The sequence below is a fragment of the Scyliorhinus canicula genome, chromosome 19 (genome assembly GCF_902713615.1).
Source record: "Scyliorhinus canicula chromosome 19, sScyCan1.1, whole genome shotgun sequence".
Classification (NCBI taxonomy): Eukaryota; Metazoa; Chordata; class Chondrichthyes; order Carcharhiniformes; family Scyliorhinidae; genus Scyliorhinus; species Scyliorhinus canicula.
Genome location: NC_052164.1, coordinates 54,538,582 through 54,565,815, shown reverse-complemented (window position 1 = coordinate 54,565,815; position 27,234 = coordinate 54,538,582). Strand labels below are relative to the sequence as shown.

Sequence of the window (27,234 nt, the reverse complement as noted above, 5' to 3'; positions counted from 1 at the left end):
GCGGATCCAACGGGATCACTAAAGCAGGCGACAATGGAGAAGCTGATGGAGTTCAACACAACGGAACTCGAGAAGCACAGAGGCGATGAAACAGGACCTCATGACCGTGGTGGAGTCAGCCTTAGAGGCTGAGTTGGCTCCCATAAATGATAGTGGGCAGAGCGGAGACTGGGGGCCCAAGGGGCAATGGTACGGGACCAAAAAAAGGCAACCATGACCAGGGAGAGAAGATTGCCTCGCTCGAAGCTGAGGTGGCAAGGTTGGTCACGACCAGAAGGGAAAGGTTGAGGAGCAAGAAAACTGGTCCCGTCGGCAGAAGCTATGGATCATCGGGGTAGTGGTGGGGAGGAACACGACCGAGTTCGTAGCGTTGATGCTTGGAAAGCTGGCCGGGGAGGAAGGCTTCATCAAGCCCCCAGCGGTGGGGACTAAGACCCAGGTCGGGGGAACCACCACAGGCATTGATGGTGAAGCTCCACAGATTCCAGGATGAGGGACGGATCCTGAGTTGTGCCAAGAACATGCGGTTATGCAAGTGGGAAGGACACATCATCTGCTTGTACCATAATAATAATTTATAATCTTTTATTGTCACAAGTAGGCTTACATTAACACTGCAATGAAGTTACTGTGAAAAGCCCCAGTTGCCACATTCCGGCCCCTGTTTGGGTACACGGAGGGAGAATTCAGAATTCTCAGCTGGTACAGGAATGGAACCCACGCTGCTGGCCTTGTTCTGCATCACAAACCAGCTGTCTAGCCTACTGAGCTAAACCAGCCCCGCTGGGACAATGAAGCGGACTTGGCCAAGCTCTGAAGCAAAAGTGAACTTTTAGCGATCCAGGGGGGAGGGGACATGGGGCGGAGGAAGACGAGGGGGGGGAAGAATGAAGAGAGGAAGAAGAGAGGAAGAAGAGTGAGAGATGGGGGGTGGGGAGAAGAGAGGAAGAAGAGAACTTCTGAGGGAGTTCAAAGACTTCGCGCGATACAAACGCAACCTGAGGAAGAGTGAAATCTTCTTTGTGAACCCCCGAGAGAGAGGAACAGAGCTGGAGACATTACCATTCAAACTGGCCCAAACCAAATTCAGTTACCTGGGGATCCGGATAGCCCACGACTGAACGTGGCTTCTGAACTGGAACCTGGTGCAGGAGGTGAAGAGGGACCTGTGCAGATAGGACTTACTCCCACTCTCCCTGGCAGGAAGAATGCAGGAAGACGATAAAAATGAATGTGCTGCCAAAAGTTCATCTTCCTATTCCGTTCTTCATCCCCAAATCCTTCTTCACCAGTGTTGGTAAACTGATCAAGATCTTTTTTTTTAATTTTGAGTACCCAATTATTTTTGTTCCATTTAAAGGGCAATTCAGCGTAGCCAATCCACCTAACCTGCACATCTTTGGGTTGTGGGGGTTGGACCCAGGCAGACACTGGGAAAATGTGCAAACTCCATATAGACAGTGACCCGGGTCGGGATTGAACCCGGGTCCTCAGTGCCTTAGGCTGCAGTGCTAACCACTGCACCACTATGCTGCCCTGACTGATCACGGTCTTGTCTGTGAAACAGTCCTAGGATACGAAAAACCATCCTATAAAAAGAGCGACACATGGGAGGCTTGGTCTGCTGAACCTCCGAACTTGGGGGAGCTAATAGAGAAGCTCCAACTCCCGAAAAGGAACACGCTTCGGTACTTGCAGTTGTGAGACTTCCTCCGCAAGGAGACTCCACCTGAAAATGATGAAGTCTCATCACTTTAGTGTGATTGGTAGATTGCCACTCAGCTTGACCAAGTGGCTATTCTTCACTATAGTCTTTTCCATGAGTTATCAGACAGGCAAGTTGACAATCAAGAATATCACACTGAACTTAATCCTGCCTTCACCTGCTACCAAGAGCCATGGACTTGAGAACAGAGGTTATTGCACAGTGTCCAACACCAGGAAATGTCGCTAATTTGTTTTCTCCTTTTCTCCCACAGGGGAGTTTAGAACTATTGCATCACTTGTAGTGATGGTTTGGGGATTTTCTGGACCTTACACATTGGAGAGCCCTTGGAAAGGCTGGGCAGAAGGGCAGTCTTCCTATAATCAGTGGAGGTCTCACAAAGTGTGAACTGAAAAACAGGGTGGATGTGGGGGCCTGTATTTTCTGAAGGACAGAAGTAGTACCGGATGATTGACATAGAACATAGAGCATACAGTGCAGAAGGAGGCCATTCGGCCTATCGAATCTGCACCAACCCACTTAAGCCCTCACTTCCACCCTATCCCCATAACCCAATGACCCCTCCTAACCTTTTTGGTCACCAAGGGCAATTTATCATGGTCAATCCACCTAGCTTGCACATCTTTGGACTGGACTGTGGGAGGGGAGCACCCAGAGGAAACCCATGCAGACACGGGGAGAACGTGCAGACTCTGCACAGACAGTGACCCAGTTGGGAATCGAGCCTGGGACCATTTGTGTTGAGTGTTTTATTCAGTTCTTAAATGATCATTTGTATTTGGGTTTCATGAGTCCACCGTTGTACTTCGTGAAACTCCAATCAAGCTACTTGTGACAGAGCCAATGAGGGAACAGGCACATGTTTACTGAGCCAATTTTGGGTATTTAATATTTAAAATTTTTGAATGGTATTGTTAAAGAGCAGATAAGTTTGAATCTGTGTGATTAGGAGTCTCTGTACTTGTGCTAACCTCTTGAGAAGGGTTAAATTAGCAATGGGTGAATTTCCGCTGTGAAACATTTTGGCTCTTTTTCTGGTAAAAGTTGTAATTTTGAAGTTTGGTGTTTGCTGTTTACCAGTATAGCTTCCATGTCTGGTCTGTGATAAGTGGTTGAAATACCTTTTGAACAGATTGAGAATATCAGCCAGAGTTGCAGCCTTTGATATTATCCAGGGATCTTTCCCCAAACTCGATATGTAGAGAGGCCCTTTTTTGCTCAAATAATTTGCAGACGTTTATCATTGTGACTCTAGGTAAATAATGACAGGCTTTTGGAATTTTGTCAAAACCAGTGGGCAGCACGGTAGCATAGTGGTTACCATTGTGGCTCCACAGCGCCAGGGTCTCAGGTTCGATTACCCCCTGGGTCACTGTGCGGAGTCTGCACGTTCTCCCCGTGTCTGCGTGGGTTTCCTCCCACAGTCCAAAGACGTGCAGGTTAGGTGGATTAGCCATACTAAATTGTCGTTAGTGTCCAAAAAGGTGAGGATGGGTTATTGGGTCAGGGGATAAGGGTGGAAGCGAGGGCTTGCGTGGGCCGGTGCAGACTCAATGGGCCGAATGGCCTCCTTCTGCACTGTATGTTCTATGGTGCTGTGAAGCCACAGTGCTATCCATTGGAGGGAGGCGAATGTTGTTCCCCTTTTCAAGAAAGGGAATAGGGAAATCCCTGGGAATTACAGACCCATGAGTCTTACGTCTGTAGTGAGCAAAATATTGGAAAGGATTCTGAGAGATAGGATTTATGATTATTTAGAAAAACGTAGTTTGATTAAAGATGGTCAGCATGGCTTTGAGGGGCAGGTCATGCCTCACAAGCCAAAATTGGCTAGCCGAAAGAAGACAGCTAGTGGTAGTGGATGGAAAGTATTCCGCCTGGAGGTCAGCGATCAGTGGTGTCCCGCAGGGATCAGGGACGATCCTTTAAAACAAAGGTGAGGAGGAATTTCTTTAGCCAGGGGGTGGTGAATCGGTGGAACTCTTTGCCTGAGAAGGCTGTGGAGGCCAAATCACTGAATATCTTTAAGACAGAGGCAGATAGGTTCTTTATTAATAAGGGAATCGGGGTCATGGGGAGAAGGCAGGACAATGGGGATGAGAAAAATATCAACCATGATTGAATGGCGGAGCAGACTCAATGTGCCGAGTGGCCTAATTCTGCTCCTATGTCTTATGGTCTAATAGAAAGATGAGGCGGATCATTGCAGGAAGGAGGGCTTCAGATTCATGGGCATTGCAACCAGTTCTGAAACAGGAGTATCTTTTCAAAAGGACGGGTTTTCAATAGGACCGGCACCAAAATACTTGCATGAAGGTTCACTTGGTAGGTTGGGTTGGTGGTGGAAGGTCACCAGTGTGTAAAATCATAGAATTTATAGTGCAGAAGGAGGCTATTCAGCCCATCGAGTCTGCACCAGTCCTTGGAAAGAGCACCCTACCCAAGCCCACACCTCTACACTATCCTCACAACCCAGTAAACCCACCTAACCTTTTTGGACACTAAGGGCAATTTACCATGGCCAATCAATCTAACCTGCACATCTTTGGACTGTGGGAGGAAACTGGAGCACCCGGAGGAAACCCACGCAGACACGGGAGAATGTGCACACTCCGCACAGACAGTGACCCAAGCTGGGAATCGAACCTGGGACCCTGGCTCAGTGAAGCAACTATGCTACTGTACTGCCCTATGGAAGCAGAAAAGAATGTGTTGTATAAAGGAGTGAGTGTTAGATAGTGTTGGAGGAAGAAATTGTTTCATAATAGTTAGCAGACTGAAATGCATGTACGTCAGTGCAGAAAATGTGATAAATAAGGTGGTGTGCTACATGTGCAAATAGCTCTGCAGTAAGTATAGGGTGAAGTGCCAATAATGGAATCGTGGCTTAAAATGGGGAGAACTAGATTCTTGCAATTCACGGATTCAAAGTTGAAGGGTTTAAAATTGATGAGGTGGTATTCGATAGGCAGTCTTAAAATTGATAAGGCACCAGAAACAGATGTGATGTACCCTGTAGATACTGAGGGAAGTGGGAGTGGCAATTGTGGAGGCATTTGTCATAATTTTCCAGTCTTCCTTAGACAAGGATGGTGATAGAGAACTAGAGAATTGCAAATGTTGCACCATTGTTCAAAACAGATATAGCCAGCAACGACAGGCCAGTCAGTTTAAATGTGATGGTCGGGAAGCTTCTTGAAACAATAATTTGAGACACAATTTGTAGTTGCTCGGGTACATGGGTTCAAAACATAGAAAAGAGAAGCTAGAGGAGGCCATTTGGTCCTTCAAGTCTGCTCCACCATTCATCATGATCATGGTTGATCATCCAACTCAATAGTCTAATCCTGCTCCCTCTTCTCTTCTCTCCTCTCCCCCCCCCCCCCCCCCCCCCACCCCCATATCCTTTGATCCCCTTCACCCTAGTGCTATAACTAACTTCTTCTTGAAAACATACAATGTTTTGGCCTCAACTCTGCTCCCTCTTCTCTTCTCTCCCCCCCCCCCCCCCCCCCCCTCCTCCCACCCCCATATCCTTTGATCCCCTTCACTCTAGTGCCATAACTAACTGCTTCTTGAAAACATACAATGTTTTGGCCTCAACTCTTCTGTGGTAACAAATTCCACAGGCTCACCACTCTCTGGGTGAAGAAATTTCTCCTCATCTCTGGTTTAAATGATTTCCCCCATATCCTCAGACTGTGACTCGTGGTTCTGGACACCCATCATCGGTAAAATTCTTCCTGCATCTACCCTCTCTAGTCCTCTTAGAATTTTATAAGATTCCATGAAATCCCCCCTCATTCTTCTGAACTCCAGCGAATACAATCTTAACTGGTTCAATCCTCCTCATACTTCAGACCAGCTGCTCAACAGACTGGTGAGTAACCATGGAATAAAAGAGACAGTAGCAACATTGATATGAAATTGGCTAAGTGACAGGAAAGAAGATAGTGGTTAGTGGATGTTTTTCAAACTGGAGGAAGGAGTTCCTCAAGGGCCATTGTTGAGGCTCCTATTTTCCTGATGTATATTAATTATCTAGACCATAATTGGGCCATTTCAAAATTTGTGGACAATACAAAACATGTAAGCATTGTGAACTTCAACAGGAGATAGATGGGTTGGTAGAATGGGCGGACAAGTTGGAAATTAAATTTATGGCTGAGAATTATGAAGTGATTAATTTTGGTAGGAAGAATGCAGCGCGACAATATAAAATAAAGTACAAATCCAAAGGAGGTGCAGAAGTTAAGGAGCCTGGGTGTATATATACACACATGTCTTTGAAGGTGTCTGGACAGGTTGGGAGAGTGGTTAATAATGCATACGTTAACCCAGGGATCAGGAATTTAATTCCATAGTTAGATTGGAGACGTTGGGACTGTTTGACAAGAAAAGGCTGAGAGGAGATTTAATATCAAAATCATGAGGCCGGGACAGAGTACACGTAAAAGCTGTTCCCATTTATGAAAGTAACAAGGACGAGAGGATGTAGATTTAAGTAATTGGCAAAAGAAACAATGGAGAGATGAGGAAGATCTGGAATGCTGTGTGTGTGGTGGAGGCAGGTATTAATTGAGATATTCAGGATCAGTCCAAAGATGTGCAGGTTACGTGGATTGGCCATGATTGATTGCCCCTTAGTGTCCAAGAGGTTAGGTTAGATGGGGTTACTAGGTTAAGGGGATAGGGTGGGAACCTGACCCTAGGTAGGGTACCCTTTCAGAGTGTCAGTGCTGACTCGATGGGCCGAATGGCCTCCTTCTGCCCGATAGGATTTTATGATTCTATTGTCTGATAAAATACGCAATGTGCAGGATTTGGGGGAGAAGGCAGAGGACTGGCACTAATTGTATTGCTCATTTGTGGAGCTGCCGCAGGCATGATGGGCTCAATGGCTGTGACAATTCTGTGTTCAGAAAAGATGGGGAAGGCAAAAATATTGGCGGAATGGTAGTACTGATTACCAAAATATTCTACTTTTGGAAAGAGGGTAGTAAAATAGTACAATTTGGTTAGAGTTTAGAAGCAAAAAGATTATGCAACTGGGCTTTCTCAAGGCCTCCAAACATTGCAAGAGAGATAGAAAAGCAAACTGCAGGAAAATCGCAAGTGTGCACTAAGTTTAGAGTGGTGCTATTGGGAACTTTAATTGACCATGTAATAATCATGATCTTTATTAGTAGGGCAGCACGGTGGTGCAGTGGTTAGCACTGCTGCCTCAAGCCGCTGAGGCCCCAGGTTCTATGCCGGCCCTTGGTCACTGTCGGCGTGGAGTTTACGCATTGTGTTTGCGTGGGTTTCACCCCAACAAGCCAAAGATGTGCAGGGTAGGTGGATTGGCCATGTTAAATGTTCTTTAACTGTAATAAACAAATTGGGTACTCTAAAAAATTTTTTTTAAATGATTGTGATTAGTGGCACAAGTAGGCTTGCATTAACACTGCAATGAAGTTACTGTGAAAATCCCCTACTTTCCACATTCCCGTGCCTGTTTAGATACACAGAGGGAGAATTCAGAATGTCCAAGTCACCTAACAAGCTCATGTTTCAGGCCTTGTGTAAGGAAACCAGAGCACCAAGAGTAAACTCACGTGTACACTGGGAGAATATCGATCGGGACAAAAGAAATGGGAATGTGTTTGGCGTGTGGGGTGGAATGTGTTCAGGAGTACGACCTTGACCTTGTTCTTGGCTCAACTAGGAAGGAACATTGCGAGATCTGGTGCAGGGGAATGGGGTGGGTCAAGTGAACCAAGTGTTGAAAAGAACACCTGGGTAACATCACATCACATGGTTTAGATTAGTAACTGTATCTTACCTATAAATACTGTGGCTGCAAGACCACGTCAGAGGCTGTGAATCCTCCAGCGAGTAACTTGCCTCCTGACTCCCCAAGCCTGTGCACCACCTTCTCGAGGGCAATTGGGAATGGACAATAAACACTGGCCTACCAATGACTAAAAATTATGAGAATACAACCAAGCAAGGGCCATACTGAGTGGAGAGGTGTTGGCATAAATTGATGTGATAGGCTGCATACAGGTTGAGGAAAGTCAGAGTCACGTTGGATGCAGTTTGTTACTTTGAGAGTTGTTTTGCCAATGCAGCAGGGGCGGAAATGGAGAGATTCAAACATTGAGTTCTGAGAAAGAACTTTGGGAGGGAGCGTCTTCGGAGAGGGAAAGACGATGGGCTGCAGTTTGCAAGAAATTGGTCGTGGGTTGCTCTTTTGAGGAGCGTTAAGGTGACTGCAGATTTGAAGGAAAGTGGAACAGAGGGTGAGGAGAGCGAGCCGTTAACAAATTAATGGCATGGAAGCCAAGACCGCAATTTGTTGCCTCAGAGCGACAGGGTTCAATTCTGGCCTTCAGTGACTGTGTGGAGTTTGCACTTTCTCTGTGTCTTCGTGGGTTTCCTCTGGATGCTCCGGTTTCCTCCCACAATCCGGCAATGTGCAGGTAAAGTGGATTGGCCATGATCAATTGTTCCTTAGTGTCCAATGTTGCTCGTTATGCTCTCCATAATTTGCTCTGTTTTAATTATGCTAGCTCAAGAGTCGCCAGGTATCCTTTGATACTGCCACAAGGTTCAAAACCGAATACTGATCAAAGACTCAATACACCAGTTAGTAAGTTTGAAATCAATGCACATTTATTTACACACACAGTCAATTATACTCATGCACAAATTCTACTCGCTAAACTATCACTGCTACTAAAAGCCTATACTTAGCTTCGGGTGCCCACTCAGTCAGAGGAACAATGGCCGTTGTCCGGTTCTGAGGCTGTTGGCATCGAACTTGTATAGAATAATAGCTAGGTGCGTCTATCTCGTAGCGTGCGTTGACTCTGGACTTACTTGTTCTGGTGGTAGGCGGGTGTCTCGTCGCTGAGAGCCAAGGCCAAGAAGAAGAGGCCGATTCTGTCTTGGGGGCTCCTCTTTATACCCCAAAGGGGCTTCGTGCTCTTTTGGGCGGGCCTTGAACTTGGCCCCAATTAATTGGACCATATCTTAATCATCTGTATTGATTTTCTCCAATAAAGGGGTGGCTGACTGATCGCTGGGCGGGCCCTAGGTGACCGTTGGCCTGCTTTTGTTTTAGTCTCCACTGGCGCCGGGGTGTCTGCTTTAGTATCGTTTGCTTAAATGTTTCTCTTTTGTCCCCGGAGATAGCTCATTACTATGCTAATTGCTTTGCAGTATCGGTCTTGTCTGGGAGCTGCAAACTCCAATCCACAGACAAACCTTGCACTTGCCTGCTTTCTTAGCATTGTCCAATTTTTCCCTTCATTCTCTGCAAGTGTCCATTTTGTAATCGGGACGTAGCCACCCCAGGTGGCTACACCAAGAGATTAAGAGGGATTATGGGGATAGGGTGGAAGCGTGAGCCTTGATAAGGTGTTCTTTCAGAGGGTCAGTTCAGACTCAATGGGCCAAATGGCCTCCTGTACTGTAGGGATTCCATGACTGGAATTGTTGAAATTTCAGTTCAAGTATATTGGAGAAATGCTTTTTCCAGAGGTAAAGAAATATATGGGATTGCAAGGGAGAATAGTGGTGTGGGTGGAGAATGATAGAAGAAAGTGAGATGGCCTTCTCTGTGATTTAAGGTGTGAGGCTATGAGAGATGACGAGTCAAGTAGCAGCTGTGTATATGAGTTGGGAAGCTGTGTGATGAGATGGTCGGAGGGCAGTGAATTCAGGAGAGTGAACATGCTGAATTAAGATGGCGATTAAAGACATCTACGATGCAAAATCGTTCAGTGTTGAGGAAATTCACCATGATGCCTGCCTTGACTTTAGAGAAGTTAAATTTTGCAAAAGGGGGTGGGGGGTAAAGCCAGATGAAAATTAACAATGTGCTTAAAAAAAATAATTTAAATAAAAATAAACGGGCGTCACGGTAGCCCAGTGGTTAGCACTGTTGCTTCACAGCGTCAGGGTCCCAGATTTGATTCCCTCTTGGGTCGCTGTCTGTGTGGAGTCTGCACGTTGTCCCCGTGTCTGTGTGGGTTTCCTCCGGGTGCTTCGGTTTCCTCCCACAAGTCCCGAAAGACATGCTGTTAGGTGAATTGGACATTCTGAATTCTCCGTCTGTGAACCCGAACAGGTGCCAGAGTGTGGCGACTAGGGGATTTTCACAGTAACTTCATTGCCGTGTTAATGTAAGTCTACTTGTGACAATAATAAAGATTCAGTGTCAGATGAGAAATGGCCTAGATGTGATTTTGTGATGATTTCCAGAATTTTATTTCACCATATATGTTTTTCAAAACTGAAAATTGTCAAACGTGTCAAGAGGACCTTGTGACAGTCCTTGATTAACCTGTACATTTATGCACTCTGAAATTTCATGTCAAAATATGAGTGTGACATTTAAACACTGGCTTGAAGATGAAATAAACAAACAAAAAGCCATTTGACATCCTGTTCGCTCATGAAATGATCACAATAATAATAATGGGACACAATTTGAAGTGGCATATTCAGACTTGACTTGCTTCAGCTGTGTTGATGGATAACATTATATGCGCAGAAATAAAAAAAAAACTGCACAGAAAATGCATTCAGTTCTACGCTTAACGGTGAGATCACCATCAAAGACGATCAAACTTATGACTGTCAAACTGAACTGTTTTCTTTCTGTGGCTAATGTTAGAGGTTTTCCTATGATATCAGCTTGAACCAATTGATGAGATATTGCTGTTCATCTTTTTTTCTCTTTATCCCACTTCCCTATGCCATTGTTGAAATGTGGTTTTGCAGAAGTCAGTCCTTTAAATTGGTATCCAGTGCAGGAAGTCCATGTTCGTGGGAAGATACCAGCTGTTTCAGTCTTTTGTGCGATTTCAGTACAGTGGAATGGTTGAAAGAAGTTTTCTTCCTATGCTCACATGAATTATACAAAACAAATGTTTAAAGATTTAAATTCAAAGCTTGACTATTTGGAGAGATCATTTTAAATTTAGGTGAAACATTGAAGCGATTAACAAAAAATAGAAACGAGAAATTATTGTCACCTAATTGTTTTCACAAGGTGAAAAATGTTACGACGAAGTAGAACATAGAACATTACAGCGCAGTACAGGCCCTTCGGCCTTCAATGTTGCGCCGACCTGTGAAACCAATCTAAAGCCCATCTACACTATTCCATTATCATCCATATGTTTATCCAATGACCATTTAAATGCCCTTAATGTTGGCGAGTCCACTACTGTTGCAGACAGGGCATTCCACGCCCATACTACTCTCTGAGTAAAGAACCTACCTCTGATATCTGTCCTATATCTATCTCCCCTCAATTTAAAGCTATGTCCCCTCGTGCTAGCCATCACCATCCGAGGAAAAAGGCTCTCGCTGTCCACCCTATGTAATTCTGTGATCATCTTGTCGGCCTCTATTAAGTCACCTCTTAGCCACCTTCTCTCTACCGAAAACAGCCTCCAGTCCCTCAGCCTTTCCTCATAAGATCTTCCCTCCATACCAGGCAACATCCTGGTAAATCTCCTCTGCACCCTTTCCAATGCTTCCACATCCTTCCTATAATGCGGCGACCAGAACTGCACACAATACTCTAAATGCGGCAGCACCCGAGTTTTGTACAGCTGCAACATGACCTCATGGCTCCGAAACTCAATCCCTCTACCAATAAAAGCTAACACACCGTTCACCTTAACAACCCTATCAACCTGGGTGGCGACTTTCAGGGATCTATGAACATGGACACAGAGATCTCTCTGCTCATTCGCACTACGAAGAATCTTACCATTCGCCCAGTACTCTGTATTCCTGTTACTCCTTCCAAAATTAATCACCTCTCACTTTTCTGCATTAAATTCCATTTGCCACCTGTCAGCCCAGCTCTGCAGCTTATCTATGTCCCTCTGTAACCTGCAACATCCTTCCGCACTGTCCACAACTCCACCGACTTTCGTGTCATCCGCAAATTTACTCACCCATCCTGTATTACTCACCAAAGTGTATTTGTTTTTGTGCAGTATTTCCTGCAAAGTATTGACACTAACTTTAAATTTTAGTGATTGAACTGCACATTGCATGTCATCTTGAGCTTTACTGAATCTAAACATTTCCCCACAGGGTTCAGTTGTGCTTGGTGACTCTCCACCTCCAGAAGACTTGAGCCGGCTAATAGGAAGCTCTCCAGATCAGTCTGATTGTCCACCTCAAACTGAACTGAAAGCTATTGGTGCCAGTGGCAAGCTTGAGATATCAGTCTGCAGTCATTCTTCACTTCCCAAAATTGTGGCTAAACAGGTAGGATTCCAACTCACTGATCCAAATTGTTTTAACCCTTCTGGCAAGGCCACGATGTTGATTCCTCTTGGGGTAATACTGACAGATCTGGAGAATTTCCTGCATCTGGACAGCCATTAGGAAATCATCGTGAATGACTATGATTTAGTGGCCATTACTGAAACATGGTTAAAGGATGGTCACGACTGGGAGTTAAATATCCGAGGGTATCAAACTATTCGGAAGGACAGAGTGTGTGGTAAGGGAGGTGGTGTTGCTCTGTTATTTAAGGATGACATCAGTGCTATGGAGGATAAGGTTGAATCCATTTGGGTGGAAATCAGGAATAGTAAGGCGAAAAAGTCACTGATAGGAGTAGTCTATCGGCCACCAAATAGTAACATTATGGTGGGGCAGGCAATAAACAAAGAAATAACTGATGCATGTAGAAATGGTACAGCAGTTATCATGGGGGATTTTAATCTACATGTCGACTGGTTTAACCAGGTCGGTCAAGGCAACCTTGAGGAGGAGTTTATAGAATGTATCTGCGATAGTTTCCTAGAACAGTATGTAATGGAACCAACGAGGGAACAAGCGGTCCTAGATCTTGTCGTGTGTAATGAGACAGGATTGATTCATGATCTCATAGTTAGGGATCCTCTCGGAAGGAGCGATCACGATATGGTGGAATTTAAAATAGGAGGGTGAGAAAGTAAAATCAAATACTAGTGTTTTGTGTTTAAACAAAGGAGATTATAATGGGATGAGAGAAGAACTAGTTAAGGTAGACTGGGAGCAAAGACTTTATGTTGGAGCAGTTGAGGAACAGTGGAGAACCTTCCAAGCGATTTTTCAGTGCTCAGCAAAGGTTTATACCAACAAAAAGGAAGGACGGTAGAAAGAAGGAAAATCGACCGTGGATATCTAAGGAAATAAGGGAGAGTATCAAATTGAAGGAAAAAGCATATAAAGTGGCAAAGATTGGTGGGAGACTAGAGGACTGGGAAATCTTTAGGGGGCAACAGAAAGCTACTAAAGAAGCTATAAAGAAGAGTAAGATAGAGTATGAGAGTAAACTTGCTCAGAATATAAAAACAGACAGTAAAAGGTTTTACAAATATATAAAACAAAAAAGAGTGGCTAAGGTAAATATTGGTCCTTTAGAGGATGAGAAGGAAGATTTAATAATGGGAACTGAGGAAATGGCTGAGGAACTGAACAGGTTTTGTGTCTTCACAGTGGAAGACACAAATAACATGCCAGCGACTGGTAGAAATGAGGCTATGATAGGTGATGACCTTGAGAGGATTGTTATCACTAAGGAGGTAGTGATGGGCAATCTAATGGGGCTAAAGGTAGACAAGTCTCCTGGCCCTGATGGAATGCATCCCAGAGTGCTAAAAGAGATGGCTAGGGAAATTGCAGATGCACTAATGATGATTTACCAAAATTCACTAGACTCTGGGGTGGGCCCGGTGGATTGGAAATTAGCAAACGTGACACCACTGTTTAAAAAAGGAGGTAGGCAGAGAGCAGGAAATTATAAGCCAGTGAGCTTAACTTCGGTAGTAGGGAAGATGCTGGAATCTATCATCAAGGAAGAAATAGCGAAACATCTGGATAGAAATTGTCCCATTGGGCAGACGCAGCATGGGTTCATAAAGGGCAGGTCGTGCCTAACTAATTTAGTGGAATTTTTTGAGGACATTACCAGTGCAGTAGATAACGGGGAGCCAATGGATGTGGTATATCTGGATTTCCAGAAAGCCTTTGACAAGGTGCCATACAAAAGGTTCCTGCATAAGATAAAGATGCATGGCATTAAGGGTAAAGTAGTAGCATGGGTAGAGGATTGGTTAATTAATAGAAAGCAAAGAGTGGGGATTAATGGGTGTTTCTCTGGTTGGCAATCAGTAGCTAGTGGTGTCCCTCAGGGATCCGTGTTGGGCCCACAATTGTTCACAATTTACATAGATGATTTGGAGTTGGGGACCAAGGGCAATGTGTCCACGTTTGCAGACGACACTAAGATGAGTGGGCCACACCTGGAGTATTGTGTTCAGTTTTGGTCTCCTTACTTGAGAAAGGACATACTGCCACTGGAGGGTGTGCAGAGGAGATTCACTAGGTTAAGCCCAGAGTTGAAGGGGTTGGATTATGAGGAGAGGTTGAGTAGACTGGGACTGTACTCGTTGGAATTTAGAAGGATTGAGGGGGGATCTTATAGAAACATTAAAAATTATGAAGGGAATAGATAGGATAGATGCGGGCAGGTTGTTTCCACTGGTGGGTGAAAGCAGAACTAGGGGACATATCCTCAAAATAAGGGGCAGTAGATTTAGGACTGAGTTTAGGAGGAACTTCTTCACCCAAAGGGTTGTGAATCTATGGAATTCCTTGCCCAGTGAAGCAGTTGAGGCTCCTTCATTAAATGTTTTTAAGGTAAAGATAGATAGTTTTTTGAAGAATAAAGGGATTAAGGGTTATGGTGTTCGGGCCGGAAAGTGGAGCTGAGTGCACAAAAGATCAGCCATGATCTCATTGAATGGCGGAGCAGGCTCGAGGGGCCAGATGGCCTACTCCTGCTCCTAGTTCTTATGTTCTTAAGTTCTTAAAGGTGTTTGTGAGAAATAGAATATTCAAAATGTCCTGTTAATCCTGTGAATTATATGATGCTTACTGTTGCTTAAAAAGGGTTTGTTTTGTGCATATTGGACATTTTGAAACTGATATTTTCACTTTTGCAGCAAATCTAGATTTTTATTTTCTAAAATGCACATCATGGAATCAGAGAACAGAATCAGAGAATTCTTGGGCAGCAGAAGGCCATTCAACCCATTGTGTCTGCACCGAATCCAAATGAACATGGCGTGCCATTCTCTCACCCCCCCCCCCCCCCCCCCCCCCCCCCCCGTTTCTATTCAAGTTATGTCTTGAATGCCTTGATTGAACCACATTTCCAGGCAGCGCGTTCCAGACCCAAATCACTGGTTTTGTGAACATGTTCTTTCTCACGTCACAGTTGCTTTCTTGGCAAATTAGTTGAGTGCCTTCTTTTTATCGGTCATTTTACAAATAAGAACAGTTTCTCCCTTATCTACTTTATCAGACCCGAGAACAGTCCCAATCACTCCAATCTATCCTCATAACTGAAGTTCCTCATCCCTGGAACCAGTCCTTTAATGATTTTAAACTTTGGCAGTGGTGGGATTCAAACACGTGTCTGTGTAAATAGTGGTGCTTAAATAAAGTGCCTTAGACCAGTCATTTTCAAACTCAGGGTTGTGACCCACGGGTCGGTCGCAGGCGGGTGTCAGGTTGGTCGCAGACCGATGGTTAGCAGCGTTCCCTATTGCGGGAAAAAATGCTCAACAGCCATTGCTGGCTTTCAAAAATGCCGGCTGTCCCACGCATATGTACCCCATTAACTGGATGTAGCAGTGCGCAGGCCCAGAGCCCAGTGGGACAGTCCGCCTCCTCAGTACGTTAGCGCGCTATTCCAGGAGCAGATTCTTTTAAAAGTCGATTTGTCCTCCCGCCAGAAGCGGCGGCAGAGATCAGGCCACGCGCTCGGTACACTGACATCGTGTACTCTGAGCGCAGAATTACTGAGGTGAGACTCCTCCATTTTGTAGATGCCGCTAAACAAGCAACAGCACTATGTGAAGAACTGAAGATGGATTTTTTTGGACTAAGGAAGGGAGAGCCAGAAACACAACGAGCCAGGATCTCACAATTGGTGAGAGCTTTGTGGGAGTGCCCAAGGCAGGAAAAAGTAGTGCTGGTGTGAGCTCCAGGACCACTAAGGAACAACCCAGACAAAAATATAACATTGAATGGGGTGGCACAATGGTTAGCACTGTTGCTTCACAACGCCAGGGACCCAGGTTTGATTCCCAGCTTTGGTCACTGTCTGTGCAGAGTCTGCACGTTCTCTGTGTCTGCGTATGTTTCCTCCGGGCGCTCCGGTTTCCTTGCACAAGTCCCGAAAGACATGCTTGTTAGTTGAATTGGACATTCTGAGTTCTCCCTCTGTGTACACGAACAGGTGCCGGAGATTTTCACAGTAACTTCATTGCAGTGCTAATGTAAGCCTACTTGTGACACAAATAAAGATTATTATTAGCATCTGAGATTGTGAGGTCCAAGCAGGCAGTAAGCAAATATGGTTGGCCACGAAGGACGGCCGGTTGGTAAAAGTGGGTGCCCAGAAAAAAAGTTTGAATTTACAGTGCAGAAGGAGGCCACTTGGCCTATCGACTCTGCACCAGCCCTTGGAACGAGGACCCTAATTAAGCCCACACCTCCGACCTATCACCGTAACCCAGTAACCCAACTAACCTTTAGGACACTTTGGGGCAATTTATCATGGCCAATGCACCTAACCTGCACATCTTTGGACTGTGGGAGGAAACCAGAGAACCCAAAGGAAACCCACGCAGACATGGGGATAGAGATAGACATTGTCGATAGAGTGGTCAAGAAGGCATACAGCATGCTTGCCTTCATCGGACAGGGTATTGAGTGCAAGAGTCGTCAGGTCATGTTACAGTTGTATAAGACTTTGGTTCGGCCACATTTAAATACTGCGTGTAGTTCTGGTCGCCACATTACCAGAAGGATGTGGATGCTTTAGGAGGTGCAGAGGAGGTTCACCAGGATGTTGCCTGGTATGGAGGGCGAAGAAGAAAGGTTGAGTAGATTAGGATTGTTTTCGTTGGAAAGACGGAGATTGAGGGGGGACCTGATTGAGGTCTACAAAATTATGAGAGGTATGGACAGGGTGGATAACAACAAGCTTTTTCCAAGAGTAGGGGTGCCAATTACAAGGGGTCACGATTTCAAGGTGAGATGGGGAAAGTTTAAGGGCGATGTGCGTGGAAAGTTTTTCACACAGAGGGTGGTGGGTACCTGGAACACTTTGCCAGCGGAGGTGTTAGAGGCGGGCACGATAGCATCATCTAAGATGCATCTAGACAGATATATGAACGGGCGGGGAATAGAGGGAAGTAGATCTTTGGAAAATAGGAGACAGGTTTAGATAAAGGATCTGGATCGGCGCAGGCTGGGAGGGCCGGTGGGCCTGTTCCTGTGCTGTAATTTTCTTTGTTCTTCGTTCCACACAGGCAGTCACATGAAGCCGGAATTGAATCCGGGTCCCTGGAGCTGTTAGGCAGCAGTGCTAAGCACTGTGCCACCGTGCCGCCTGTGAAAAACACTGCCTTCGACCGCTTAGCCATGCTGCTACTTCAGTTGTGTTCCGTTCTTGATGAATTTGAATTGCTGTGCAATCATCTTTTAAGACTTTAGTTGATGTTCCCCACCACACCACTCCAAGTTCAATTTTTTGACCCATTTGTGTGTTCCTTCACATAAGAAACACAGGATTATACAACAAAGCTGTAAATGGAAGCACCATAGGAGATTAACTAAATGGCTCACTCGTGCTGAAATCAAATGACAAGCTAATAGTACAATTTTTAAAAAAAAATTCATTCATGGGATGTTAGCCTCAGTGGTTAGGCCAGTATTTATTGCCAATCCCTAATTGACCTTGAAAACGTGGTGGGATGCCACATTTAATAGCCACAATCCATGTGATGTGGGTACACTCTGTGCTGTTATGCATGGAGCTCCACAATTTTGACCCAACGACAGTGAATAAAGTGCGATATAGTTTCAAGTCAGATGTTGAGTGGCTTGGACCCCTCCAGGTGGTGGTGGTCCCAGATATCTACTGCCTTTGTCCTTCTGGATGGTGGTGGTGATGGTCTGGAAGGTGCTGCCTAAGGAGTTTGATGATTTTCTGCCGTTCCTTTTTGTAGATGGTACACACTGCTGCTACTGTTTATCGCTGGTGGTGGAGGGAGTGAATGTATGTGGATGGAGTGCTAATCAAGTGGGCTGCTTTGTCCTGGATGGAGTCGAACTTCTCGAGTGTTGTTAGAGATGCACTCATCCAGGCAAGAGGAGAATATTCCACCAACACACTCCTGACTTGTGCCTTGTAGATGATGGACAGGTTTTGGGGAGTCTTGAGCTGAGTTACCTACCACAGGATTCCTTGACTCTGAACTGATCTTGTAGCCACCATATTTATATGGCCAATGATAACCGCCCTGGATGTTGACAGTGGGGGATTCGGTGATGGTAATGCCATTGAATGTCATAGGGTGATGCTTAAATTTTCATGTCAGTGATCGTCATTGCCTGGGACATGCGTGGCGTGAATGTTACTTGCCACTTGTCTGCCCAAGCATTGATGTTGTTCAGGTCTTGCTGCATTTGGATAAAGACTTTTACTGTATCTGAGGAGTCACCAATGGCGCTGAACATAATGCAGTCATCAGCGAACATCCCTACCTCTGACCATATGGAAGGAAGACCATTGATAAAGTAGCTGAAAATGGTTGGAACTTGGGCGCTACCCTCAGGAAATCCTGCAACGATGTCCTGGAGCTGAGATGATCGACTTCAAACCACCGCAATCTTCTTTCTTTTTGTTCGATATGACTCTAACATTTCCCCATCGATTTCCACTGACTCTAGTTTTGCTGGGGCTTCTTGGTGCCGTGAGGCTGCAGTGCTAACCCACTGCGTCACCATGCTTCCCCCAACCACCAGATATAACTGCAAGCCCGCATCGTCACTTTTGCTTGGCCTGGTTAGACACTGTGTGATTCTTGCAAGAGGGGTTCTCTCACGGCCGAAGTATTACTCCATCCTTGAAGTTAGCTCGTCTCTGCGGGTCAAGTAGGGTCTCAACTGGTCAGCCTTCTCGTGGTGCCAACCTGTTTGTACCATCCATTTCACCTTGGACAGTATAGGATCCTGCTGGATCCAATTTCATATATGTCTGGATGACTCTGGCAAGGTTCAGCGCCAAGATGATTAGTTGGGGTATTGGTGGTGGTGTCAAGTTCTTGTGCAAGGGGAGTTGACTCAATATGTCCATATTGGAGATTTGGGTGCCTGGCCTGTGAGCTGGGCCGAAGGGCCTGTTTCCATGCTGTAAACATCTCTGACTCTCTCTCTGAAAGGCTGCTAGCAGCAAGGCTCATCTTTGCACTCTAGCAGAGACAATTGGGGATATCAACTCATCCTCCCTTAAAAGATCCAATAATGGCTTCTGGTCGGTTATTGTTACGAATCGCCGCCCGTAAACCTATTGGTGGAACTTTTCAACGCCGTTGATGATGGAAAATCCTTCCTTTTCGATTTGCGTGTAAATTCTCAGCTTCTGCGAGAGTCCTTGAGGCAATTGGCCATTCTGATCCATCTTCTGTCTTGTGGGATAGAACTGCTCCAACCCCGTATGTTGACGCGTCGCATGTGTGAACAATTTGCTTTCCCGGGTCGAAATGAACTAAAAGGTTAGAAGATTGCAGTGTTTGTTTTATCAAGCGGAAAGGTTCCTCTTGCTGTTCCTTCTATTGCAAAAGTTGGCGTTTCCTTAGTAACTGGTGTATTGGTGCCAATGTCAGGGCCAGGTTTGGAATGAGCCTACCATAATACTTTGCCATTCCCAGGAACGACTTCAACTCCGCTACATTCCAGGGAGTTGGGATCTCCCGTATGGCTTTGACTTTTCCTTCAAGTGGGTGCATCCACTGGGAACGCAAAGTACCTGACTTCTGTAGCCTGGAAGCTGCATTTCTCATGATTAACGTGGGCTCCTGGGGTGGCACAGTGGTTAACACTGGAGCTGTAAAGGTGACCACAGTGCTACCGAGCTGCCTTATTGGTGCTGTCTTATTCACTTTGGGTGACATTCAGACAGTACATTTCATCCTCCTCCTCAGAGCTTTTCTCCACTTGGTGCAGTGGTGTTGTGGATTGCTGCTGCTGTTATTTTGCATTAGTGGCTGTGCCTCGCACAGCATCATCCGGATATGGCCTCTTTGATTGCTACTGAAACAGATACGGGCAAGCTTCCTGGAGGGGGTCCCCCTCACATTCATATAATCTGTGGTGATATGTATATGGGCTAAATCATAGTTGGAAGATGTACAACCTCCAACCAGCAGGTGGCGGTACAGACACCCCATGCGGTCTCTAGACTAAGGTCATGTGACTTTTGACTCAGATCTGGCCACCTTCAGAAGAAGATTAAGAGGAAAATACTCCCGAAGGTCTTGGCCAAAAGGCTGGAAAGCTGTGTACCAAAGGTGGTCGCAGAGGACCAAATGGGCTTTGTCAAGGGTAGACAACTCACTGTGAACATCAGGCAGCTGCTGAATGTTAAAATGACCCCCCCTCCCCCCACCACACCCTCTCCAAGGAGAGAACACCAGAAGTGATCGTCTCCCTGGATGTAGAAAAGGCCTTCAACAGTTGAATGGAAGTACCTCCTCGAGGTACTGGCACTGTTTCGGCTCGGAGCAGGATTCACCGCCTGGGTGAGACTCCAGTACAACGTTCCCAAGACGAGCGTTCGAACCAACACCACCAGCTCGGAATACTTCCAGCTACAAAGAGGCACAAGGCAAGGATGGTCGTTGTCCCCACTCTTGCTTGCACTAGCAATCGAACCCCTGTCGATAGCCCTGCGGGACACGAAAGGGCATCCAGAGAGGAGACAGAGAGCACAGAGTCCCACTCTATGCAGATGACCTGCTTCTGTATGTCTCGAAGCTGCAGGAAGGACTGAAGGCAATCATGCAGATCCTGAAAGAGTTTGGAACCTTCTCGGGTTACAATCTCAACCTGGGCAAAAATGAGGCATTCCCAGTGAACCAAGGGGGGAGGGACAGAGCCCAGAACAGATTCTGATACCTGGGGATCCAAATAGACAGACTAGACACAGATCCACCAGTGGAACCTGACCAGCCTGTTAAAGGAAGTCAGAAAGGACAGACAGAGGTGGGGCGCACTCCCACTCTCCCTGGCGGGGAGAGTGCAGACGATCAAGATGAACGTGCTGCTGAGGTTCCTCTTCCTGCTTCGATCCATACCGATCTTCATCCGCAAGGCCTTTTGCCAAAACGTAGACACTTTGATCATGGCGTGTGGTGGGGTAAGAACCTGAGAGTTCCCAAATCGACACAGCAAAGGAGGAAAATCAAAGGTCGCTTGGCATTACAAAACCTGCAGTACTACCACTGGGCAGCAAAGAACAAATTGATGGTCCCTCATCAATCAACTTAGTCACTTACAAGAACTTATAAGAACTAGGAGCAGGAGTAGGCCATCTGGCCCCTTGAGCCTGCTCCGCCATTCAATGAGATCATGGCTGATCTTTTGTGGACTCAGCTCCACTTTCCGGCCCGAACACTATAACCCTTAATCCCTTTATTCTTCAAAAAACTATCTACCTCTATCTTAAAAACATTTAATGAAGGAGCCTGAACTGCTTCACTGGGTAAGGAATTCTGTAGATTCACAACCCTTTGGGTGAAGAAGTTCCTCCTAAACTCAGTCCTACATCTACTTCCCTTATTTTGAGGCTATGTCTCCTAGTTCTGCTTTCACCCGCCAGTGGAAACAACCTGCCCGCATCTATCCTATCTATTCCCTTCATAATTTTATATGTTTCTATAAGATCATAGAACATATAGAACATAGAACATTACAGCGCAGTACGGGCTCTTCGGCCTTCGATGTTGTGCCGACCTATGAAACCATCTGAAGCCTATCTGACCTACACTATTCCATTTTCATCCATATGTCTATCCAGTGACCACTTAAATGCCCTTAAAGTTGGCGAGTCTACTACTGTTGTAGGCAGGGCGTTCCACACCCCTACTACTCTCTGAGTAAAGAAACTGCCTCTGACATCTGTCCTATATCTACCACTCCTCAATTTAAAGCTATGTCCCCTTGTGTTGGTCGTCACCATCTGAGGAAAAAGACTCTCACTGTCCACCTTATCTAACCCTCTGACTATCTTATATGTCTCTATTAAGTCACCTCTCAGCCTTCTTCTCTCTAACGAAAACAACCTCATGTTATTCCCTCAGACCTTCCCTCCATACCAGGCAACATCCTAGTAAATCTCCTCTGAACCCTTTCCAAAGCTTCCACATCCTTCCTATAATGTGATGACCAGAACTGCATGCAGTACTCCAGGAGCGGCCGCACCAGAGTTATGTACAGCTGCAGCATGACCTCGTGGCTCCGAAACTCAATCCCCCTACTGGTAAAAGGCTAGCACACCATATGCCTTCTTAACAGCCCTATTAACCTGGGTGGCAACTTTCAGGGATTTATGTACCTGGATGCCGAGATCGCTCTTTTCATCTACACTACCAAGAATCTTGCCATTAGCCCAGTACTCTGCATTCCTGTTACTCCTTCCAAAGTGAACCACCTCACACTTTTCCGCATTAAACTCCATCTGCTACCTCTCAGCCCAGCTCTGCAGCTAATCTATGTCCCTCTGTATCCTATAACATCCTTCAGCACTATCCACAACTCCACCGACCTTCGTGTCATCTGCAAATTTACTAACCCATCCTTCTACACCCTCTTCCAGGTCATTTATAAAAATGACAAACAGCAGTGGCCCCAAAACAGATCCTTGCGGTACACCACTAGTAACTGAACTCAAGGATGAACATTTGCCATCAACCACCACCCTCTGTCTTCTTTCAGCTAGCCAATTACTGATCCAAACTGCTAAATCACCTTCAATCCCATACTTCCGTATTTTCTGCAATAGCCTACCGTGGGGAACCTTATCAAACGCCTTACTGAAATCCATATATACCACATCAACCACTTTACCCTCATCCACCTGTTTGGTCACCTGCTCAAAAAACTCAAGGTTTGTGAGGCATGACCTACCCTTCACAAAACCATGTTGACTATCGCTAATCAACTTGTTCTTTTCAAGATGATTATAAACCCTATCTCTTATAACGTTTTCCAACATTTTACCCACAACCGAAGTAAGGTCTATAATTACCAGGGTTGTCTCTACTCCCCTTCTTGAACAAGACAACAACATTTGCTACCCTCCAGTCTTCCGGCACTATTCCTGTCAACAAAGACAACATAAAGATCAAGGACAAAGGTTCTGCAATCTCCTCCCTGGCTTGCCAGAGAATCCTAGGCTAAATCCCATCTGGCCCAGGGGACTTATCTATTTTTACACTTTCCAAAATTGCTAACACCACCTCCTTGTGAACCTCAATCCTATCTAGCCTGGTCGACTGTACCGGAGTATTCTCCTAAACAACATTGTCTTTCTCCAGTGTAAACACTGACGAAAAATATCCATTTAACGCTTCCCCTATCTCCTCTGATTCCACACACAACTTTCCACTACTATCCTTGATTGGCCCTAATCTTACTCTAGTCATTCTTTTGTTCCTGATATACCTATAGAAAGCCTTAGGGTTTTCCTTGATCCTATCCGCCAACGACTTTTCGTGTCCTCTCCTCGCTCTTCTTAACTCTCCCTTTAGGTCCTTCCTGGCTAACTTGTAACTCTCAAGTGCCCTAACTGAGCCTTCATGTCTCATCCTAACATAAGCCGCCTTCTTCCTCTTGACAAGTGCTTCAACATCCTCAGTAAACCACGGTTCCCTTGCTCGACCACTTCCTCCCTGCCTGACAGGTACATACTTATCAAGGACACGCAGTAACTGTTCCTTGAAAAAGCTCCACATTTCGATTGTACCCATCCCCTGCAGTTTCCTTCCCCATCCTATACATCCTAAATCTTGCCGAATAGCATCATAATTGCCTTTCCCCCAGCTATAATTCTTGCCTTGCGGTATATACCTATCCCTGCCCATCGCTAAAGTAAACATAACCGAATTGTGATCACTATCACCAAAGTGCTCACCTACATCTAAATCTAACACCTGGCCGGGTTCATTACCCAGTACCAAATCCAATGTGGCCTCGCCCCTTGTTGGCCTGTCTACATACTGTGTCAGAAAACCCTCCTGCACACACTGCACAAAAACTGACCCATCTATAGTACTCGAGCTATAGTATTTCCAGTCAATATTTGGAAAGTTAAAGTCCCCTATAACAACTACCCTGTTACTCTCGCTCCTGTCGAGAATCATCTTTGCAATCCTTTCCTCTACATTTCTGGAACTATTCGGAGGTCTATAGACAACTCCCAACAGGGTGACCTCTCCTCTCCTGTTCCTAACCTTGGCCCATACTGCCTCAGTAGACGAGTCCTCAAACGTTCTTTCTACCGCCGTAATACTTTCCTTGATTAACAATGCCACACAACCCCCTTTTTACCATCTTCTCTGTTCTTACAGAAACATCTAAATCCTGGAACCTGCAATAACCATTCCTGTCCCTGCTCTACCCATGTCTCCGAAATCGCCACAACATCGAGATCCCAGGTACCAACCCATGCTGCAAGCTCACCCACCTTATGCTCCTGGCGTTGAAGTAGACACACTTCAAACCAGCGTCTTGCTTGCCGGTGCCCTCTTTCGAACTTTTAACCCTATCCCTGACCTCACTACTCTCAACATCCTGTACACTGGGACTACAATTTAGGTTCCCATCCCCCTGCTGAATTAGTTTAAACCCCCCCGAAGAGCACTAGCAAATCTCCCCCCCAGGATATTGGTACCCCTCTGGTTCAGGTGAAGACCATCCTGTTTGTAGAGGTCCCACCTACCCCAGAATGAGCCCCAATTATCCAGGAAACCAAAACCCTCCCTCCTGCACCATCCCTGTAGCCACGTGTTCAACTCCTCTCTCTCCTTATTTCTCCCCTCATCCTTCTAAATTCCAACGAGTACAGTCCCAGTCTACTCAACCTCTCCTCGTAATCCAACCCCTTCAGCTGTGGGATTAACCTAGTGAATCTCCTCTGCACACCCTCCAGCGCCAGTACTTTCTCAGGTAAGGAGACCAAAAGTGAACACAAAAATACAGCACAGAACAGGCCCTTCGGCCAACGATGCTGTGCCGAACTTTTGTCCCAGATTGAGAACAAATCAATCTACACACCAGCATTCTACCGTAATCCAGGTACCTATCCAATGTTCAAAATCATGAGGGGGCTGGCCTGAGTAGATGGGGAGAAACTGTTGTCCTTCGTAAAAGGATCAAGAACGAGAGGGACACACAGATTTATGGTGATTTGCAAAAGAAATAAATGTGATGTGATAAAAAACTTTCACACAGTGAGTGGCACAGGTCTGCAATGCCCTGCTTGGAGGTGTGGAGGCAGGCTCAATCGCGGTATGCAAGAGGGAATTTAATAATTATTTGAATAGAAACAATGTGCAGGAGTACGGGGAAAGGCATGAAGTCATGATGCTCGTTTGGAGAGTCGGAGCTGACACGAAGGGCGAAATGGCCTCCTTCCATGTCAAAACAAATCTGAAATTTTGATTTTGTTAGGGACTAGAGACAATGGCTTAATTCTTCCTAATATGTAGAAAAAGGACAAAAGCAAAATGTTGGAAATCTGAAATAAAGGTAAAAATACTGGAAATACTCCGGTCTGGCAGCATTGCCAACTGAGTTCATGTTTTAGGCCTGTGACTTCCACAAGAAACTGAAAAATTAACTCCATAGGTGTTGCCAGACCTAAAGAGGAAAACCAGCATCTTCTGTTTCGGAGGTGTAAATTTCATCTCGCCCAGATTTGGGACTTTAGGGAAGTAGTCTGAAAGTCCAGAGTAAATGGGCAGGTGTAGAGAGGTGGCATAGATGAGGGCAACACGCTGGTTAGCAATACTGCCTCACAGTGCCAGGGACCCGGGTTCAATTGTGGTCTTGACTGGCTGGGCAACAGGACACAGAGTAGTAGTGGAAGGGAGTTTCTCAAAATGGAGAACTGTGACCAGTGGTGTTCCACAGGGATCTGTGCTGGGACCACTATTGTTTGTGATATACATAAATGATCTGGAGGAAGGTATAGGTGCTCTGATTAGCAAGTTTGCAGATGACACTAAGATTGGTGGAGTAGCAGATAGTGAAGGGGACTGTCAGAGAATACAGCAGAATATAGATAGATTGGAGAGTTGGGCGGAGAAATGGTAGATGGAGTTCAATTCGGGCAAATGCGAGGTGATGCATTTTGGAAGGTCCAATTCAAGAGCGATCTATATGGTAAATGAAAATGCCTTGGAGAAAATTGATGTACAGAAAGATCTGGGTGTTCAGGTCCATTGTACCCTGTAGGTGGCTGCGCAGGTCGATGGAGTGGTCAAGAAGGCATATGGTATGCTTTCCTTCATCGGAAGGGGTATTGAGTACAAGAGTTGGCAGGTCATGTTACAGTTGTATAAGACTTTGGTTCGGCCACATTTGGAATACTGCGTACAGTTCTGGTCGCCACATTACCAAAAGGATGTGGATGCTTTGGAGAAGGTGCAGAGGATGTTCACCAGGATGTTGCCTGGTATGGAGGGCGCTAGCTATGAAGAGAGGTTGAGTCGATTAGGATTATTTTCATTAGAAAGACGGAGGTTGAGGGAGGACCTCATTGAGGTCTACAAAATCATGAGAGGTATAGACAGGGTTGATAGCAAGAAGCTTTTTCCCCAGAGTGGGGGACTCAATTACTGTGGGTCACGAGTTCAAGGTGAGAGGGGAAAAGTTTAAGGGAGATATGCGTGGAAAGTTCTTTATGCAGAGGGTGGTGGGTGCTTGGAACGCATTGCCGGCGGGGGTGGTAGTGGCGGGCACGATAGCATCATTTAAGATGTATCTAGACAGATACATGAATGGGCAGGGAGCAGAGGGATACAGAGCCTTAGAAAATAGGCAACAGGTTTAGATAAAGGATCTGGATCGGTGCAGGCTTGAAGGGCCGAAGTGCTGTAATTTTTCTTTGTTCTTTGACTGTCTGTGGAGTTTGCGTTTTCGCCCCGTGTCTGTGTTGCTTTCCTCCGGGTGCTCTGGTTTCCTCCCACAATCCAAAGAAGTGCAGGTTAGGTGGATTCGCCATGCTAAATTTCCCCCGAGTGTCCAAAGTTGTGTAGGTTAGGTGGGGTTGCGGGGATACAGCAGGAGAGTGAGCCTAGGTAGGGTGCTCTTTCAGAGGGTTGGTGCAGACTCGATGGGTTGAATGGCCTCCTCCATTGTAGGGATTCTGTGTCTAGGTCTGTGGTGGTGAGGCTTAACTGAGTGTTGTCGACAAACATTTCAAAACGTATGTTTTTGGAAAAACATACGTTTTGAAATGTTTGTCGACAACACTCAGTTAAGCCTCACCACCACAGACCTAGACACAGAATCCCTACAATGGAGGAGGCCATTCAACCCATCGAGTCTGCACCAACCCTCTGAAAGAGCACCCTAGGCATGTT

General features: G+C 45.8%; 1 protein-coding gene across 1 annotated transcript in view; it reads left to right on the top strand.

Moving 5' to 3' along the window:
* kansl1b (KAT8 regulatory NSL complex subunit 1b) overlaps nucleotides 1-27,234 on the top strand; it is a 273,163-nt gene that overhangs the window by 135,431 nt on the left and 110,498 nt on the right. The window contains 1 exon segment of the mRNA XM_038779734.1: nucleotides 11,831-12,007. Coding sequence (XP_038635662.1) covers nucleotides 11,831-12,007 — 177 coding nt within the window.